The sequence below is a fragment of the Haliaeetus albicilla genome, chromosome 20 (genome assembly GCF_947461875.1).
Source record: "Haliaeetus albicilla chromosome 20, bHalAlb1.1, whole genome shotgun sequence".
NCBI lineage: Eukaryota > Metazoa > Chordata > Aves > Accipitriformes > Accipitridae > Haliaeetus > Haliaeetus albicilla.
Genome location: NC_091502.1, coordinates 750,450 through 771,427, shown reverse-complemented (window position 1 = coordinate 771,427; position 20,978 = coordinate 750,450). Strand labels below are relative to the sequence as shown.

The window sequence follows — 20,978 nt, the reverse complement described above, 5'->3', positions numbered from 1 at the left end:
TTTTTACTACTTTTACTTCTAATACTAAGCATTTGTGTTTTGTTCCTGGGGAAAAACATCCGTGAACTGAACACTTTCATATTCTATCTTCTGATGTAATAAATAATTTTATACTGATTCACCTTTTTCCTTCCTTAATCATTTGAAAATTCATATTACTTGGTTATTTCAAACTCGTTGAACTGGATGTAAAGTTAAATATCCCTGGAGCACTGCTGCAATATTAATAACAACAGCAATACTCCTTCTGTGCCCTTAAAAGGTGTTAAGGGTTAAGAAGATAAAAAAATGTTTCTCTCTTTATGCTTTCAGTTGAAATGCCAGGGCATATACCAGCAAACACATCTGAGAAAGACTAACATGGCCAGACTTCTGAATACCATAGAAGAAGAGAGAGGCACGTATCTGTCATCCTGTGTACAGTTGATGACAGCTTCACAGAGACTTCCAAGCACACTGGCTACAATGCATTCGGCTCTTCAGTTCCCATCATCAGATCATAGGATAATTCAGGCTGGGAGGGACCTCAGGAGGTCTTTTGTCCAACCTCCTGCTCAAAGCAGGGTCACCTATGAGATCAGACTGGGTTGCTCGGGGCTTTATCCAGTTAAGTCTTGAAAATCTCCAAGGATGGAGACAGCACAACCTGTCTGGGAAACCTGTTCCATGCCTGACTGTCCTCATGGGGAAAGCTTTTTTCTTCTTTATATCCAGTGCAAACTTTTCTTCTTTCACCATTGTTTATAGTCCTTCCACCATGAACCACTGTGAAACGCCTGGCTCCATATCCTCGATGATGTCCCTGTAGTCACTGGGGGGTGATGCTGGTTCCCCTGAAACCACCTCTGCTCCAGGCTGAACAGGCTCTGCTCCCTCGGCTCCTCCTCGGAGGGCAAGTGCTCCAGCCCCCACCATCTCAGTGGCCCTCCCCTGAACTTGCTCCAATTTAGTGATGTCTTTTGTACTGAGGGACACAAAGCTGGATGCAGTATCGAGATGTGATCCAATGAGTGCTGATTAAAGTGGAAAAACCACTTACCTCAATACACTATTGATGCTCCTGTTAGTACAGCCCAGGTTATGGCTAGCCTTCTTTGCTGCTGGCCTTTGTCCAGCTGGAGGTCCTCACACCTCCGGCTCCTTTTCTGCATTGCAGCCAGGCAGTCAGTCCCCAGCCTGTGTCGCTGCAGGGGCTTCTTCCTTCCCAGGTTCAGGACTTCGCGTTTGTCCTTTCTGAATTTCAGTTAGGGTCCTGTCAGCCTGTTCCTCCAGCCTGTCTTGGTCTCTCCAAAAGCAGCCCTGCCTTGAGCATATCAGCTGATCTCTCTCACTTGGTGCTGTCTGCAAACTTTTCGAGAGCAGATCTTCTCCTGGTCACTGATAAATCTGGGCCAGTACAGATCCTGGCAGCACTGCAGAGTTTTTACTTGTCGTCAGATAGAGTATGACGCATTAACCACAACCCTCTAAGCTTGACCATCCCACCATTAGCTATCTCGTTCTCCCATCCAGCCTGTAACATCCTAACATGGATACAACACTATAGTGAGAAATGCTGTCAAAAGCCTTGCCAAAATCAAGGTGAATGAAATATCTTTGGCTACAAATCTAGTCAGTGTTCAAGCAGTGTTTCTGTGGTCAGGTATGTATACTCTAACTGAAAAAGCTGCAACAGAAAAGCAAGCCAACTTCAAACCAGTATAGTCTTCACTATTGACAAGGTCTTGTTTAACCATTCTTTGTATGCTGTAATTTGCAATTATTATACCTGGAAAGTTCCATCATTGAAAACAAAAAGACTATTTTTGCCAAGGTTGAGTACAGAGCAAAGAGCAATTTTTCACAGCCAGGTTAGGAAGACCTAACCTTAATTTACTGTAATGAAAATTATGATCTCTCTTCGTTCCAAGTGTGATTATGCTACTCACCTTTAATGTGATTTGACTAATGTATTTGTATTGAGAATATGGCCACTTGCAGTGAAAGAAAACATTTCTTTTCAGTGCATACAAAAGCTTTGTCTTTTATTTCAAAATTTGGACTGATTTTGAGTAAGTTCACTACAGGTTTCCAGCTTTGGAAATAATGATGAAGAAATGGCTCAACACAAGCCCTTCAGGCTGTCATAGCTCTAACAACAGTTAGCCTTGCAATATGTTCTATCTAATCTTGAGAACCTTCATGGAAAATTGAGGATTTTTCCCTCAGACCAAACCTCTGAAATTCAGCTTTGCATGATGCTTACTCCTTCAGGTGAAATCTGAAATCATCACCTAATCTCTGTATGTTGGTGAAAAAAAGTCCCAGCATGGCATGATGGGGGCTCCCAAATGCCTGATTTTTCTAGGACAAAGGTGCCACGTGTGCAAACAGTACAAGTCCTATAAAGCCATCTTCCAAGGACACATTGCCAGCTCTTCTGTAAGGTGGATACATGGCTAATGGTGGTCAAAGAGAAGTTACATTTCACTGAAAAATAAAAAGCAGATTCAAGAACATTAGTTCTTGACATTAGTCCAGTGAACTCTGAGGCTTGCATACTTCTCTTCAAATTGTTGGCTCTTAATCTGTGTGTAGCTCAGGTCTGGAAAGATGAAACTGCTTAGGACGAGCTGATCTGAGACTGTTTGACCATATCTATAATCCAAACATGACCTGTCCAGACTGCATGAGTGAGGCCTTGTCCCTAAAGCAAGATAAACTTTTAATATAGAATCATAGAATGGTTTGGGTTGGAAGGGAACTTAAAGATGATCTGTTTAGGCTTTTCCCCTCCAACAAACTGTACAGTGAGTCTAAGCCCACTAAGTCTAAATATGTAACTGTAAATAAATGTCGTGGTTTAACCCCAGCCAGCAACTAAGCACCACGCAGCCGCTCACTCACTGCCCCCCGCGCAGTGGGACAGGTAAGAAAATCAGGAAAAGAAGTAAAACTCGTGGGTTGAGATAAGAACAGTTTAATAGAACAGAAAAGAAGAAACTAATAATGATAATGATAACGCTAATAAAATGACAACAGTAATAATAAAAGGATTGGAATATACAAATGATGCACAGTGCTATTGCTCACCACCCTCCGATCGACGCCCAATTAGGCCCCAAGCAGCGATTCCCCCCGCACCCCCGCACCCCAGTCCCTATACTAGATGGGACGTCCCATGGTATGGAATACCCCTTTGGCCAGTTTGGGTCAGCTGCCCTGGCTGTGTCCTGTGCCAACTCCTTGTGCCCCTCCAGCTTTCTCACTGGCTGAGCATGAGAAGCTGAAAAATCCTTGACTTTAGACTAAACATCACTTGGCAACAACTGAAAACATCAGTGTTATCAACATTCTTCTCATACTGAATCCAAAACATAGCACTGTACCACCTACTAGGAAGACAATTAACTCTGTCCCAGCTGAAACCAGGACAATAAACAATATAGATAGGTCTTTGTGGGAAACTAGGTTTCTCCCTGAACTTACCTGCTAAGGCAGACCCTTAGATCACACAATGCATTAGAAGGGGTTTCTGCAAACAGGTTCATCTAATTCAGCTGTTCTCAGAACAACAGAATATCAAGACTTAAAAAAATTAGCTTTTGCCCACCGTTACCTACCTTCCAGAAACAACATGCTATTCTTCTTAAAGGATTTTACTTTCTTTCTAGCCTGTACAACACATCTAGCTACCCATGTCTCCTCTGCAATAAGCGTAAGTAACATAGGTAGTGACAAAAATGATTTTGCTCTGAGATGGCCTGAGTTGCTGTCTGGAGATGCCTGTCTCTTCCCATCAACTATGAAGGGACCCAAGGCTAGGCTGCTGACATAGGTACCTTAGTTAAATACCTGAGGTTATGTGATATGAGTCAGGGACTCATAGCACAAACACACTACAGGAATGGGTATTTCTAGTTTCTTTCTGCATGCTATTAAGAAGGCACGAAAAAAGAGTCTAAGCCTTCAACTAATTTTATTAATAATGTGTTAAACCTTTTTCCCTTCTGTTACACTTTCAGCTTGTCTTAATGTCAAATGCTGCGTAACTGAGTCATGTCTTTTTGTGAACCATAACAGGGCTGCTAATGAAGCCCTTAAGGTTAGCTATTTAGAACAACCTCTAATTTAAATGGCTACATTACCCTGGCAATTAAATATTATTATCTTTTCTGCACAGCAGGCAGAGTGAAATGTTACCTTTTCCTCTTCATCTACCTAAAAAAATAATGAGCCAGATCCTGCACTTGAGCAACAGAGCATAGGAATGTTGCACTTTGTAGATCTTCAGCAATTTCTACTTGCTGAAGATCTGCATTGTTTTCTTCTCTCCCACAGATGTTAAGGGCCCTCACATTTTTCCAACATTATTCAGGAATGAAACACATTCAAAGTATAAAAGCAATAATTTGATGTAATAAAGAACATGCCAGAGGATGTTCAGTCCTGGATTTCTTTCTTCTCTTATTCATACGCATTCACCTTTGGCTTTCCCCTGTTCTTCAAAACATTCTGTAAAATCCTTCCTTATCAAGTCCTTGATTGTTTGCAAGTGCTCACCAACAGCTGAGCCTATTGTCTCCCTGGGAAAAGAGTTTTCACTTTCTTAAAGTCTTTCCTCAAAATATCTTATTTTTGCAAAATATCTCTAGCCTTTTGCCTCACTAAAACTTTGCATCTTTCACTAGTGGAGTATTTGATATGAGTACAATAATGGAAACACTAAATATCAATTTAGAATGGCAGGACCTGAATTAAAGAACAAGGATTAAAAAAAAAAGTATAAACTTATTTGGAGATTCCACAGAGATTACAGAATTCAAGCCAAGAATGAAACTAAAAACTGAGTGGAAATACTGATGGATGATTCATTGTGTCAGGGGAGGGAGAACAGAAAGGATGCAAAGAAACACAGCAACTTAAGTAGCTGACACTGTCAAGATGCTATTCAATCACATATGCAGAGGACAGGGAAATCCGCCCCTCTAGAATGGGCACATAGTTGTATGGAACTGGTCAAGAATAGTGATAAATCACTGGATAGTAACGAAAAGAAACAGTCCTTATGCAATCACAGAGCTGTGTGACTTATGTTCTCTAAGAAACACTGCCAGTTGCCATTGTATATGGTATTGAGGGGCAAGTGACAGTATAAAATGGTGATACCAGAAGGCATTTTCCTTCCTGTGCTATCACTAGTAGATGGCAGCATTCCAGAGAAACTCTGAATATTGCAAAACTGGACACCCAAGTTGAAATAAATTCCATTATAACTTTAGCTATAGAAAATGAGGTCTAAGACAGTTGTCAGGACCTCTCTTCACCAGCCAAAGGTAGTTGCAAAGGGTAAATAATCTCATTTCAGATTAGATGAACAAAATAATATTCTGGAAGTGTCTATTCCTCTCCATGAATGACTACCACAGACTACGGATCTAGTCTGTGGTTGAAACACCTAAATTTAGGTATATGTAAGTAGTGTGCCTTACTTAATGAAGTTCCCATCATCAGTGACTATCTAGTTAATACAGTCGATGGATCCTATAACGAAATTTACATTACATCTGGAGATACAATTCAGTTACCTACATACAGACATCTAGTGCTGCTTCAGATGTCCTGAAGTATTCCGGCCTGTGGTTCCTGGTCTGGCAGGGCCCATAGCCCCTGTAGGTATTGTGCCATACCTACCAGCTCTATTTATTCATCTCAGATAGCTTAGGTTATCTCAAATAACACTAGACAGCTGTGCTTAGGAAACTAAGTTCTCCGCTAGTGCCTGTTCAGCTGAATCGTGCTCTAGGACGCACTGACTGTAAATTAGTGAATGTAACAGGAGCTTACCCACCTAGCTCACCTGTAAACAACAGGTAGACCTTAAGAGGTTTCAACTCCTACACCTCTCCTACCATTTGACATGCCCAAGTGTACCTAAGACACCTGCAGAAGACTGAGATACATGACACAGGAAATACGGGTTATTGCAGGAAGGAAAATTGTTGATCTGTTGAATCCCTGAAATACCATCTAACGTGGAGTGTACAGGATGTGATGTGTACAGGAAGAGTCTGCAATCTCAATTCTTTGTCTGGGGCTTGCTAAGCGTTTGCCTAAGCAGAAAAAAAAACCCAACTGAAAGCCGTTACATATCAGATAAGCAGATCAGTTACTGAGTGTGTCTGCAAAGCACAACATGCAGCACATACAACCTGCTAAATGGTCTACTTCCATTACTGTGAGACCAAATTTAACAAAATATAATTGAGAAAGCCCATGTGCTTTCAGTTCTCTCTTCTGTTTATTGTCATTCAGCATGCCTTCGCACTGGTTTTAAGTTGTGTCAGGTTCTGTAAATTTAGCACCATATAAATGTAAGTGATATTACCAGGAAAGTTAAGCAACACAGAAGAAAGACTGGTTATCCTCTATATTCATTAGAGATAATAATGAAATAAAACTGATTTCTTTAGGCAACAAAACTAGCAAGCTTTTCACAATCTTTCAATAAAAACTCAGTATGCCTTTTTTTCCCCTCCAATCTTTCCTTCATTCCCTACAACAGCACTTAGCAGATATTGATGTGTTGTTTTCCAGACAACTGAAGCTGTAACTAACAACAGCAATTTCTTCTAGAGTTGTGCCCTCAAAAGGCACAATCTTTACTTCGTTGCCACGTTTTAAAAGAAAGTCAAGAATTTTTTTTAAGGTGAAGAAATGGATGATACTATACTCACAGAAACAAAGTAAAATTCCCTTTCTTGTCCCAAGAAGACATTCTCTTAGGCAGATAAAAATTATAGAAAGTCCTCAAAATTTCATTGAAGCATAAGAAATAGAGCAGTTCTGTGGCAGTCTAAGCAGGAGCGTTATCAAGTAACACAAAAGCAGAAGCTGAGTCAATGAGTACCGTAGGCTGCTCTAGCCTCACCCTCTTTCTGCTGAGGTAGGTTGGATTAGTTTCATTCATTAAGCAGAAATGAACCATTAGATTATTTATTTTGCTAGCGTCATGAGTGCATTATTCAAAAAACAAGTAAAATACAAGCCTTAAGAAATGAAAAGGAAAAAAAAAAAGTGATTCCTGCTGTATTTACTTCACCCTTTATCATCAGGAGCTGCAATCAGCCTTACAATGTAATTATTGCTCGCAAGGTGCTACAATAGCACAAACAGGCCCTATCTGTAACTAAGGCCTGACTATGCTGAGCGCAGCACAAAACCTATAAACAACAGGCAAAACTTATCCTGAAGATCCTATAATCCCAATGCATAATAGAGGGTGATAAATGGTTGAAGGCACATCACTGCACGCAGATCAAAGCACTAGGTTCTTGTGGAAAGACAAGAGACCAAAGATCCACCCACTTGGACTGAAATGGAAACTGATGTTGAAGCTGTACAGACTTCGGGCTAGCTGTGTCCCGAAGTCCACCTTGCAATCTGACCTGAAGCACACTTGTCAACTTCATCAGAAAGGGCTGAGACAATCCCAAGGCAGGGTAAATTGGGGCGCTCTCCATGGTTATGGCACCCTCAAGAAGCACCCCTTCAGACAGAGGAAGGAGTTCATGTCCCCCTTTGGGAATCCTTTTGGGTCTCAGCTATGAGTAAGGCACCAGGAAACTCAACACACGGATTGCAGTGACTGGACGAATAGCCAAGAGGCACCGATAGCAACCCAAGTGATTATTCCATAAATCTTTAAGTGATTAGGGAGTTTACATACTTACAAAGTTAGACAGAAGCTGCAGATACCTGTGCTTTATTTGTGAAGCTAACATGCAATCAACTTTCCAAAATCACTGAGCAAGCTGGTGGCAAAGGAAGGACTAAAATCCACTATTCTGTCTACTTAACCATACTGTTTCTTGTGTAACTGAGTCTGGGAAACGAGAAAAGTTTCCTTTCACGACCTGTGTGTATTTACAAGGGGTTTTAGTCCTAGAAGTCCTGTTTGACCTGCTCTGTCTCCCAAGGTAGAGTCATTATATTAGGGAAAACAAGATTCAACAGAAATGCATGAGGCTGCATGGGTCTGGGACACCATTCTACTGGTGCTCAGCCTAGGGAATGACTGTATCTAAGCCTCAAGCTCCTTCTACCTCCTGCTGTCTGTAGCTTTCCTCTTTGGGAGGCAAAAGCAGTGGCAGTGGATGGGGCCCAGGAATATTTGCAGTAGTATTGGCCCTGTGGATAGGACAACAGAGAATGGGCAGTGGGCAATGGTGTCTGCAATTCAGTAAGAAAAGAGTGTTAGAAAAAAGAGGAGACAAAGGGTAACAAAGAAATAAATATGGATCTTGAGGTTCCTGGAGTGTGCCAATAAAAAGGAGAAAGGATGTTTAAATGTATCACAAGGAAATCTACTGAGATGGTATCAAAAGAATATAGAGTCTCCCGGTGTATTTTATGTGTCTAAGTAACCACCAAGGGAGTTCCTAATTTTCTCAGCTGTTTTATTCAATCCAAACTATTGATTGAAAGCTATTCTACTATTTGGACTAACCATGAAATAATAGATTGTGAAAGCTCAAAGTTCAAATGAGCATTATCAGAGTGCTGCAAATTCCCCTCACTTGTGATACCTCCACTGTGCATCAGAATTTATCAAGTCTTGGGCTAGAAGGAAGTGGGTCAAAGGAAAATGGGAGACACTGCTGGACCATGCCAAAGGAGATGGACTGATGATGATCTAATGAAGAGGGAATTGAGTGTGGAATAAGGTCATCCTATGATTTGCAGAAGAAAGCCAAGTGTCTCTGTAAGGAGGACTTGTTAATAGTTTTGTGTGAACATTTTCTTTTTAGTATGAAAAATACCCTAGGAGTTCAAATGCCAACAGTCAAACTTGAGAGCTATATGGCTTTCACAAACATAAGCTCCTGTTTGTCATACCAGTGCCATACTCAACACCTCTCTTCATGTTTTTATTTTAACTCCTGGAGCTGTAAAGTTCAGAAGTTTTATTCTCCACTTAAAAACTTGAATAAAGATCTGATCTCTTTGGAGGCACAAGAGTGAGTTCATACAACAGGAGTTTGTTTTTCTCATAAATCTCTTGTTTGATAATGGATGTCCCTATTGATGGAGGCAATGGATGAAGAAACCCTTTGCTATTTTAATCTTGATAGCTAAGGCTACAGCAAAAACAAGGGGTAAGGATGGAAGAGAAGAGTGCTCTGTGGACATCTGGTGAAGCAAAAAGGAGGTAGATTAAAAGAACCAGCAGACAGGCCTAAGACAAGTTTGCTTTGGCTGTCTTGTTTTATTGTTCAATAAATGTTTATCTTAATGGAGGGAGTCCAGCCAAGCAGTGGAAGAATTCGCACTTCAACAGCATGCAGAAGTTTCAGCCAGCATGTTCAAATGTGCCTTGGTTAAGCAGTCACTCTGTCTTAGGCCAATTGCACCTAGCACAGTCATGGAAAGGTTAGATCTTGGACAGGAGGACAGAAGGCTTTGTGCAAGAGCCTCCTACAAGATATGCGAGAGAGAAGAGGTTGCTTAAGAGTGTCCTGGGAGCTAGGAAACACAAAAACCAGAAAGGAGTTAAATGCTCCTCTACGAGTTAGATGCCTGTATGAGCCCTTCATGCTACAAGGGCAATTACTGGAGCTGAAATAATACAAATTATTTGAAGCTCTTGGGCTTTGCCAAAATTACCTGCAGTGAGGAGTGAAGCACAGCTGCTGGTGCGGCTATGGCAGAAGGTGTGGGGAGCACAACGGAGGGGGTGGCAGCAGTCAGAAGTGGCTGATGGCGGCCATGGGAGGAATGGGGGCAGCCAGCAGATGCAAATCCCACCGCAGCTCAGTCTGGGGCTCATCACCCAGCAAAACTAACTGACCTGAGCTGTGGGCTAGGTGCTCTTGCAGGGGTGGGAGGAAGAACAGCCAGATCCCCAGCAAGTATATGGAGGGAGGGAAGAGGGCTGTAAATTCCTATAATTATAGGTTTACATTCAAAATTAAATCCTGCGCTACCTTATTTATTCACCTTGTTCAAGATTTTTTCTTCTCTAAAATTTGTTAAGTAAATGTTACTGTAAGTAGAAAAAATTAGCTCTTGGTGCTAAACCTACCCCAGCTTTGTAGGGAAGCTTGTAGGTGCATTAGTAGTGACTCCTTCAAACCAAAAGCCAACTTCTGTTGTCGCCAGTCACATCCTAACAGAAGGGTTGTGCACTGTTGTTTAGGGATATGCACTACTAGTTGTTCCTGCTTAAGGAAGACATCCCAGCAACATTTCTTTTAAGAAAGATGCAGAAAAGGAACGGAAATGAGAGATTTCCACTGTACTTCATTAACAGCAAGTCTCCTCCTCTTTGAGTTAATTACTTCTAGCAAGCGTTCAAAATAAAAAGACATTGCTGTCAGTTCATGAATAGTTTAACTAGAACTGTGATGAGAGGGTAGCAGCTTGTGTGCAGCATATAGCATTCAAAGGTTATCAATGCCTTCTGAGACATCATTAAAAAGTTAGTGCTGAGATTCATTTCCCCTTATGCAGGCTCTGAGCCTTCAGAATCTGAAATCTCTGTTACCACAGGGTAGAAATGGCAGTTGAAGCAGTAAGTTGTGTAACTTGCATCTACATTTTCAATGCCTAGTGAAGTAATTTTTCTAATTGAAGCACCCTGTTTCCTTACCCAGCCAAGGGAGAAGAGAGAGATGTCTCTGAAGTTAACTTAGATGTCTTATCTTGAGCAGACAGGATCTCCCTCTGTGCATACCTCTGTCTTTTGACTGTATAAGGAATTTACTCACATACTTTAGGAGGATTGCTTCACCATGCATTTAAAATGTAGGCACAATTAAATGCTGTATTAAGCAGATGTGCTCCTACCCTGTGATTAAAGAACATTTTTTTTCTAGCAGCAGTAAGTACAGCTTCCACAGGGACACCTACACTTCATTCCATTCTGAGGTAATAGACAACCAATTAGAGTAAGACTTTAAGTATGTGTAGCAGATAAGCTACTTACATAATTTATGCTATTTAACCGTCTGTGGAGTCTTTATCTATAAACACAGAGACTTTTACGTGATTTACAAAGCAAACATATGAGCTGTTTTAGAGTACCGGGCTCTTGCCTGGAAAAATGTTTATCAAACTTTTTGAATACTATGGCTGAGAGTCTGCAGAAAAGGGTCTTTTGGAGACATGGACTCAAATGTGCATACATCACTCCTCTCAGTTATGGGATTCACAGACTAAACACATCTTCCTTTGGTGTTAAAAATGTCCAAATATTATCAGAGTCTATTTTTTGTGGGGTTTTGTTATTTTTTACATGGAGACTTCTGACTGCACCTTCCCAGTCTTTTGACAAATACTCACATACACAGTGACTTGCTAATACATGGCTGCCGTGCTTCTGTTTATCTTTCAGGTGTGTTTTTTTTTAAATACAGGATAATTCTTAGATGTTGTGTTTCCAAAGTCACTACTGCTTTCAGAGTCAATAATTCAGGTTTTTGCATATGGAAGACTTTTAATGAGAAATTCATTATAATGGCTACTAAGATTACTCAAAATCAATCTGTGGTTCCAAAGAAAATTCTGCTCTATGAGACGGCCACAAAGCTTCACTTCGACTCTTAAACTGTATTGCTGCCAGAGAAGCAGAAATTTCCAGTATTTGCAGCCATATTTTATATTCCGTATCTGAATAAAAAGCCAATGTTCCCAACAGAATGGCAGCTTAAACATTAAAAAACATTATTAAGAACACAGTAACTTTTCATTTCAGTACTTTAAAGTTATTTTCTCTGGGCATTGTTGAGATATTCAATTTTGATAAGGAATAATTTTTGCTTTCTATCACATTTATACTGCTTTGTATAATAATATGATATGGATGATACTAGGTATAAGCACTGCAAGTGAAGTAAGTAGAAACTGCAGTCAAACAAAATGCTTTACTTAATTGAAATGAAATGTTTAGACATTGCCATGAAATGACAGGTTTGAAATGATTTGATATTTTCATTGAAAATTTCACTGAATTTGTGGCATTATTGTGAATCCTTTGGAAAACAGAAGTCCAAGTTAGAATTTCTTAAATGACTGTAAGACAGGATTGCATTTCAAGAAATAGAAATAGTAGTTGTTAAGAAAGGTCTGGAATAGTACCATCTGAAAATAATTTATGAAGGCAGTGAATACGCTGCCTAAAACATTATACTATCAAATATAAAATTATGCAATAAGTTTCCTGAAGGAAAAAATACTTATTAGAAGACATGAAGTCAGAGAGCAATTGAGATATTTTTCCCGCAGTACTTCAGTAGGTCCCTACCTTCATGATAACTTCTCTTCATTACTAAATTGTATTTCAAATTGACAACAGCATCATTAAATGTTTGGTTATTGTTCCTGCAAACCTTTCTAGCATATTTTATATATTAATGCATTTACTGTTATATTTTGCAGAACAGAGATTTAGCGGTGATAGACTAGTTCAATATAACACAGAACAAGTAACATTTAATTATTAACAGCATTTGTCTTGCCTATACACTTCCACAGTTCAGCTGATTTTGTATGTACAGGTTCCAGATGAGATGATAAAACACATTCTGACATGATGATGAGCAGGGATCAAGTGAAGTTTTGGAACTATCAGGGCAACTGTCTTTCTAACTCCTTTTTCTCTTTTGATTCTTTTGCTTTTCCATGCACGTAAGAACTTGAGTATTTTTAAAAGAAATGCAGACATCCTCTGATTCCAACTGAGTATCTATATCAGTGAAGCAAACTCATGAATTTTTAACTGTCATGCAAACCAATACCCAGGTATCTCCATTTTGGACTCTTTATGAAAAAGAATCTGAATGTCAGAATTCTGGGAAGTCATGCATTGCTATTAATCTTATGTTTCAGTAGCTATTTATAATAGCCATTTTTTGAAGAAAGCTCCCTATAGAGGTACCTGTAGTATTTTATAGGTGTTTAAACACATAGCCTCCTTTTTCTGTCAGACACAATTAAAGCTAATTTGAAGCATGCTGTATACATTTCTCATCCTATTATTGAAGAGCTCTTCAGAGCACACTACTGGAGACTATGTCTATTCAGGTGCTAAAGAAAAAAAAGTTTCTTTGTATCTGTGCTATAACAGAACATTTTAAATTCTGATACTATCAAACTATAACAGCTACTCAATTCATCTAATTAAAAATATAAAAAAAAGAAGAGACCCTGTAGAACAAAAAGAGATAAGCAGCAATTAGTCTCAGTTAAAAGGATGTATTTCAGGCTATTATCTATCACATTACTACTATTAAATATGCTTAAATATTCTCCAGCACACTCACCTCTTTTTGACGGTACTTAATTGCCAGTTTCAATCTTGCAAGATCATTACCACTTTGTTCTTCTATCAAGCTATTATCATCTCTGTAATTAAGAATAATTTCCAATTCCCTGGAACTCCGTGTCTGATCCAGGAGATCTTTTGCAAATTGCTTGCATTGCCGTGACAGTTCCTCGTACTCCGATTTAAATTCATTTTCGACTTTACTCAGTTCCTGCAGCTCCCAGCTCAGTTGAAAAGCGGTAAGGAAAGGATCCTCACTGGACAAAGCAATCAACGACGGGCTTGCCAGAGCCTTGTAGATATTGAGTCTAGATCGAGAGTGGCGGAGGCTGTCCACGTCTGAACTTGAGACACATTCGACACAGTTACAGCGGACCTCGTGGGGCCTGGGCACAGAGACCCCTTTCTGCACAAGGAGCTTTATGATTTCATAATTGTTGGTGTGGGCAGCCAGAATAATGGGTGTGATATCTGGCGTAAATTCCGAGAACTGCTTGTCCAGAAGCACTGGTGGCACCTGTGAAAAAAGGCAAAAACGCTTACAGGCCTCTTCTTTGAACAAGAGCTATAGAAAATTAAGCCACAAATAGTTTGCCAGGTACTAACTTACTGATGGATCTTTGCTTCTGGCCAGAGTTGAAGGAAACACTTAGAACAATTCGATTAGCTAAGATAGCCTCTTTCTGGTTAATAAATTGCTATAAACGGGATGTGATTTTTCATAAAACCTGTTTGTACGTAAACAACCCATGGGCAACAATTCATTAGAGCAAATTATTAGATAAACAAAGAAGAGTCAGACACGTACGCTCCTGTGGGGTCCCTTGAAGTGCAAGCTGTAAGCAAGATGGAAATGCCTTCTTGACTCTCACTGGTTAATCTCAGTTTTATAGGGAAGACAGATTCATGGGGGTACAATAGTGATTCTCTGAAGGAAGTGCTGAACAGGATGCAGACAAGTTAGAGTTATAAAATAAAATGGGCAAGTAAATGAGAAAGAAAAGACATGTTTTCTTAAGCAGAAGGTTGGAAATATGACTGTGTAGAGAAACAAAGATAACCTGCTGCAGAAAGCTTAATGTCTTAAGGCTCAGTTCTACATTCACCTGTGCAAACAAACACACTCTTTACACGAAAATGGGGGAGCTGGTAGAACAAGGTTTCCAAAAGAGCATTTTTAAAGCCTCTTCTGGTGTGTTTCTATATTTTATTGGAAGACTGTAAGCTCCTTCATTTTAAACTTGCTTCTTTGTTTTACAATACCAGACTCTAAAGCCTTTCCCAGATCAAGACAGATCATTAGACTAGTATGATGAAGCCATGTAAGTGTAATTAGCCGCTGTCAATCAAAAAAATGGTACTGGCATCATCACTTATGGACTGCCTTTGGTCCGTAGCTCAATAACCAAGAATAAACTCAATCCACAACAACAAGATGTTCTGAGTGATGCTCCTTTAGGAAGAAGAAAAGGGGAAAACATTTGACTCAAAGTTACCTGAAGGCTAGGGAAATATATGGCAACTGGAGGGAGGAAAAAATGTTTGATGGAAGTCCTACGATAGCAGAATGACCTCATTGCCAGGTGGAAAGAACACAAATAGCTAAGAAGAGAAGTTAATAGAAAACAGGTAAAGCATGTGAGAAAAGTCTAAGAATAAGTTGAAATGAGCTACGTTTAGAGCCTTGGGAGGGAATGAAGCAAAGCAAAAACCTGAAATGCACAGAATCAGACAGAAACTCAGTGGAAAAGAAAACCAGAATGAAATTAAGCTGAAAAGAAATGGTAGTCTGTGGATCTAAATCCATAATCACGGATTTTTTCTCCCTCTTTCTAATGAAGACACTGTGTATTTTGTATATTTTTTAGCTGTTCTGCATGTGAAACAGCTCATGTTTGTTCAATGGCACTGTATCCATGTATAAGAGCGACTATGTGTGTGGGCTGTAAAACAGGGGCCTGAAGCACTAATTAGCTGAATGAGAGAATTACTTTGGGAGGTGGCCACTTTTATTCTTATAAAATGGGGTGGAAAGTCAAGACTGGAGATCTGGTGCTTGGGATTGTAATCACACAACCCTAGGGAAACAATCCCTGCCCGGCCATAGCATATTGCTGACCTCGAGTAGCTGTGCCAAATTCTGAGAAGCTATGTGGAGTCAACAGGCAGAAACCCCTTTTCTCCATTCTCAGGCGCTCAAACACACACGCTTGGCTTGGCACTGGGTAAGGCCAGCACAGAGTCCGTTTTGGAGCAGGACAGTGGGATGCCTGAGGTAGGCCATCCACCCTCACGACCTCTTGCAGAGGGAGCAGCCGTCCTCACGGTCCTCCCCACAGGCTTACGGGAGATGTTTACAACCAGCGGTTGTGAGCCGAACAGCTCCTGAGCAAGTTCCTTCTGCTTTCTTTGTTGTGAGGTACAAACAAAATAGTGTAGTGTGTGCAGGCTAGATTGGGTTTGTATGGTGGGGCTTTGGTAGCAGGGCAGGGGCTGCAGGGGTGCCTCCTATGAGAAGCTTCTAGAAGCTTCCCCAGTTCCAAGCTGGACCCGCCTCTGGCCCAGGCCGAGCCCATCAGTGATGGTGGTAACACCTGTGGGAGAACAGGTTTAAGAAGGGGAACCTGCAGTGAGTAGGGGGATCAGAATGTGAGAGGAACTCCTCTGTGGGTATGGAGGTCAGTGAAGGAGGAGGGGATGCCCCCGCAGCCTGCAGGGAGGCGGCAGGCTGTCTCTCCCAGCCTGTGGGGGGGAGCAGATGCCCACCTGCAGCCCGGGGAGAGAGGAGCCCAGGCCGGAGCAGGGGGATGCCCCTGAAGCGCTGGAGCAGGCTGTGCCTGAAGGACTGCAGCCCGTGGGAGGGACCCACACTGGAGCAGTTCATGAAGAACTGCAGTCCATGGGAAGGACCCATGCCGAAGAAGTTCATGGAGGACTGTCTCCTGTGGGATGGACCCCACGGTGGAGCAGGGGAAGAGTGCGGAGTCCTCCTCCCCCTGAGGATGAAGGAGCGGCAGAGACAAGGGGTGAGGAACCGACCCCAACCCCCATTCCCCGTCCCCCTGCGCTGCTGGGGGGGAGGAGGGAGAGAAAACCGGGAATGGGGTTGATGTGGGAAGGAGGGAGGGGTGGGGGGGAAGATGTTCTAAGACTTGGGTTTACTTTTCATTATCCTGTTTTGATTAGATTAGTAAGAAGTTAAATTGATTTTGGTTTTTTTCCCCAAGTTGAATCTGTTTTTCACCTGTGACCATAAGTGGTGAGTGATCCCTCCCTGTCTTCATCTCGACCCACGAGCCTTTCATCATATTTTCTCCTTCCCATCCCACTGGCGGGGAGGAGTGAGCGAGCAGCCTCATGGTGCTTTGTTGCTGGCTGGGCTTAAGCCATGACACAGGCATACACAGAAATATGGGTTTAAAATTACTCAGGAGGTAAGGAACCAAGCTGAGAATATACTGAAGGTACATATGGATGGGGGCACACTTGGGTACAAGAACAAGTGGAAGGTCTGTGTACTGTGCTCGATCTCAGCTGTGGTTGGGACAAGAAACACAACCTGGGCATATGTCTTCTCAGAGGACTCTCTGGCTGTGTTCACACTGCTTTGTCAGGTCTCTTCCAGGACACCTCTGGGTCATCTGTCACCTCCAGGCTGAACACTATGCAGAGCCCACCCAGGGATGCCCACATGCCCAGATCGTTTCATTATTCCTGCCCAGTATGGACTGGGGCTTGTTTTCTCACCTGTCTATGGTGTCAGTGGGGAAAATGAGACCCATTTCCAACCCCAAACGTCACTGGTTATTGTAGTCTTAAATTTATCTTCTCTTTTATTTACATATTATACAGAAAAAAATAGCACGTGTGCATACACACACTTTTCCTGCTCTCTCAATTGCAACTGTGGCCAATGCTTTTGAGGCTTAGAAAGAGATGAAAATGGCAGTAGAGGCTCAAAATTTGCATTACTAGAAGTGCGATTTTGGGCTAGCATAGGTCTGAAAAAGGTATATAGCAAGGGTTGTATTGTGCTCTGACAGTGTCCACCACAACTAGTGAGACTCCCTCTTGGCCCCAGGGTTAGGGTACCAGGGAGTAGAAGAGAGAGCTGCAAGGGCAGAAAACTCAAGGATACAAAGCTATAACTCAAAACTGACTGCTCAGTATTCCTCTGTCATTTAGCATGTCATTATCTTTCTACTTTCTGACAGTACTAAACTAGTATTTGCTTCAAGCCCACCAGAACTGAAGGCTATCTGAACATGTCATTAACCGCAGTCTTCTCTGAAAAATTAACAGGCATGGCTTCAAACAGCATGGCATTATAATGATTGACTTGTACATGGGGTCCATTAACTCAAAAGCTTCTTGTTTTTCTCGTAGCTTATCAAAACCTTTCATCTTAAGGTAACTCAGCTATAAGGCTAACGCACACATTTTGGAATTCATACCATCAGAATTTACCTAAATATAGAAGTGTGTATTAAATAATTTCAGCCTTAGCTTACAGAAACAGTTAAACTTAAAGAGCAAACCCTAAGACTGCAATTGTAATTACAGCATGAGTTTAACCTCTGACCCTTTACCTCCTATTTTAAGATTTCCTACTCATTTAAGCCAAAGATATACAGAATGCCAAAGCAGTAAGGTCAAATTATTCCCTCATCTGCAACATAATGAAGTACTTATCTTTTGAAGTTCTGAGTGCTCTCATGGCACTCGGAATATTTCAGCATTTAACTGTTGACCCAGAGTACTTGCTTTGAAGCCACAAGACTTATGAATTTTACTTTCAAACTACTGCAAAATAATTCTCTTTAAAGAAGCCAAAACAAATAACCCGCACACATTGATATTAGCCACACAATCTAAAGCTTTGACAGAACACTCACAGAGAACATACGAATCTTCCTTAAATCCTGGGAGGATGGGAAGCAACCAGATCTTACAGTCACTGACTGTGACTTCCCAAAACTTAGCAGTGGTGTAACTATATTATACACTTCGGAGCTAATGTGTCAATTGTGAGGCTGCTTAAACTTGGAACGGTCAAGTGATTTTTGCCTCCTTACATTTTGTTGAAAATTTTCTACTTCAACCCTATTTATAGGACTCAGCTAAGCAGTTTGGTGATTGTGTATACTTGTATGCATATCTGTATGGGGATGAGTAGGCAAAAAGAAAAGAAGAAAGTATCGTTCAAAGTCTGTACACTTCAGTGCTCAAGGACATGAGATTTTTCATTGTATTCCTTTACCCTGCACTTACTGTAAGTGGGAATGAGTCAGTCTGACTTGGATATCTAACAATTTTTTTTAGATACTAAGTGGAACAGCCCTCTTCAATATGTGTTTAAGTTCCCTGTATGGTCTGTGTGAAGAGAAGCCCCTTTGTTAAAACAGAAAGAGAAATCTAGGCTAAATTAATGCCAGTTAGGTCTGAGACATTTTCTGTCCCTATGACATTAGAATAGAGACCAATTGCTGATGATCCCTTAGATACCCAGGAAATAGAAAAAGATAACAGTCAGTTTGGAAAAGGAGGAACGGAAACCCCAGATGTGTCCATTTCTCCACCTAGATTTCTCATAATGGCTCTCATTACTGCAGTATCTCAACAGGGAGACTGAAAACCGCAGTGCCCATTTACCTCCTCCTTAAGTGCAAGAGCTCAGAATCTACATGCAGCAACCTATTTCCTTGGGCAAATGGATAGCTTGCCTGGTTCTTGTCTTTGCTTATTTATTTACAAATATTTTGCCTTTTGCTTGTAAAGGAGAACGAATCCTGTAATGGCCGCAAGTAGTTAGGTGAATAAATTTCTGAGTCATGTCAATCATGACAGCATGATTGGAGGAAAAACCTAAAGCAAACAACAAAAAAAAAGGATGTATGACAGATAACAAGGTTAATACATATGTCATTTTATACAGTACCACATTATATAAGGAAATTAATATTATAAAGGTGTGTCATCAAGCTCATCAGTTGCTTCAGCACTATTGCTCTATAGCTGTCATCACCCAAACACCATGAAAATGCTGAACTCTACATTTCAGTACAGCCCACAGCATATCCCTATGCATATACAGTTTTCTGATTTACGTTCTGGTTTGCTGAGTTCTCTTCTTTGGTTTCATATTATTTTATCAGCTGAAACACATCCTGATTATGATAGTAGAACTAAGTCCACCAGGAAGGATTCAAAAGATCCTCCTACCCCAACTTCTTTCACATGCACAAAGTCACTCATGAACTACCAGATAACTTGAATGACTTGAAGGTGTAACTTCAAGATAATTTGAATTCAGTTGTCACACCACTGAAGGCAGGGACAGCATCATTTCAGAGCAGCGTGGTTGACGCTAGCCATGCAACACCTGTCTGGTATATTGTCATTTTCTGCTTTCCATAGGCAGCTTCCTTGGCCTCCTTGGAAAGGGTTCAACTTGTTTATTGTCCTTGGACTCATTACATTTCCTACAGGTAAGTACCACACTCTTAATGTGCTACTGCAGTATTTTCTTTCCTTTTATAATATTCTGTCTCCATGTCTATTCTTTTTGTAGGAAACGGATGTATCCACAAAACCTCACCCTTGCTCTACGGCGCTGGAAGTTAACTGACAACAGTCTGAGGACTAAATGTAAATGTATGAATGTGCAATGAAATTTTTTAGAGATACTGTAACCTCTTAAGAATGCACACTCTGAATACTAATTAAACATCTGAAATGCTGCCTGTGTAAGTTCAGCAGATAAAATTTCACCAGAAATTGTGTACTTCAACATTTTCACACCCCCAGTTCAGCTCAACGCTGTCAAGGTGTTTAATGCTCATCTTCCAGATCTCTTTTCTCTGGAGTCTAACCACAAGCAACAGAGATGATAAAAATAAGAAAGCAAATATTTGAGATTAAGTGATGCTTATCTTTTGGGGTCTTAAATAAAATATTGACTCTTAAATAAAGTGTGCTTAAAAATTATAATATTGGTTCTTATATAAAATATAGTAAGACCTCCAATTAAAATTCTAACGCTAGACACATAAGGCCATAAAACATCCCTCTTGTGCTAAATTATAGGATGTGGTTTACAGCAAAATAAAGGGACTGACTAGCCAAAAATGAAATCCTAACCACAAGTTGAGACTTTGTGGTGGGAAGGTTTTTTTGGGCTGCAGCTCTGAGATGGAAATATCTTTTGTGAGATTCCAAATTATGTTATGAATGGAAAAAGTGGGGGATTCCTTGAGGGGAAGAAAGCACATAAATATGACTTAAGGCAATAACAGCTGGACAACTTATCTGGACCTCAGGACTTGGGTTTTGTTACTAGCTCTGCCAGTAAGTCTAGGTTGCCTAGGCAGACCATCTCTTTCTGCTTCTTTTCCCAGTTGGGTATACTTTTTTGAGCAAATGTTTTATCAACCCAGGATGTAATTCCAGTTATGAATTAATGCCAGGAAGATATAGCAAAAAATAATAATTAAAAAACCAGATATTTTTGTGTGGACATTTTTGAACAAAAGATTCTGGATTTTTTTTTTATTTATTTTTAAACCTTAATTTTTTCCAAAATTTGCCTATAATTTAACAACAAGAAGGACCAATCCTCCAACATCAGATTAAATTATTGTGATTATACTATTTTATTATGACAATTATGACTATT

General features: G+C 40.6%; 1 protein-coding gene across 1 annotated transcript in view; it reads right to left on the bottom strand.

Annotated features, from left to right (window-relative positions):
• TRPC4 (transient receptor potential cation channel subfamily C member 4) overlaps positions 1-20,978 on the bottom strand; it is a 152,180-nt gene that overhangs the window by 55,108 nt on the left and 76,094 nt on the right. Inside the window, exon 3 of the mRNA XM_069807919.1 lies at positions 13,302-13,820. Coding sequence (XP_069664020.1) covers positions 13,302-13,820 — 519 coding nt within the window. The remainder of the gene's footprint in view (positions 1-13,301; positions 13,821-20,978) is intronic.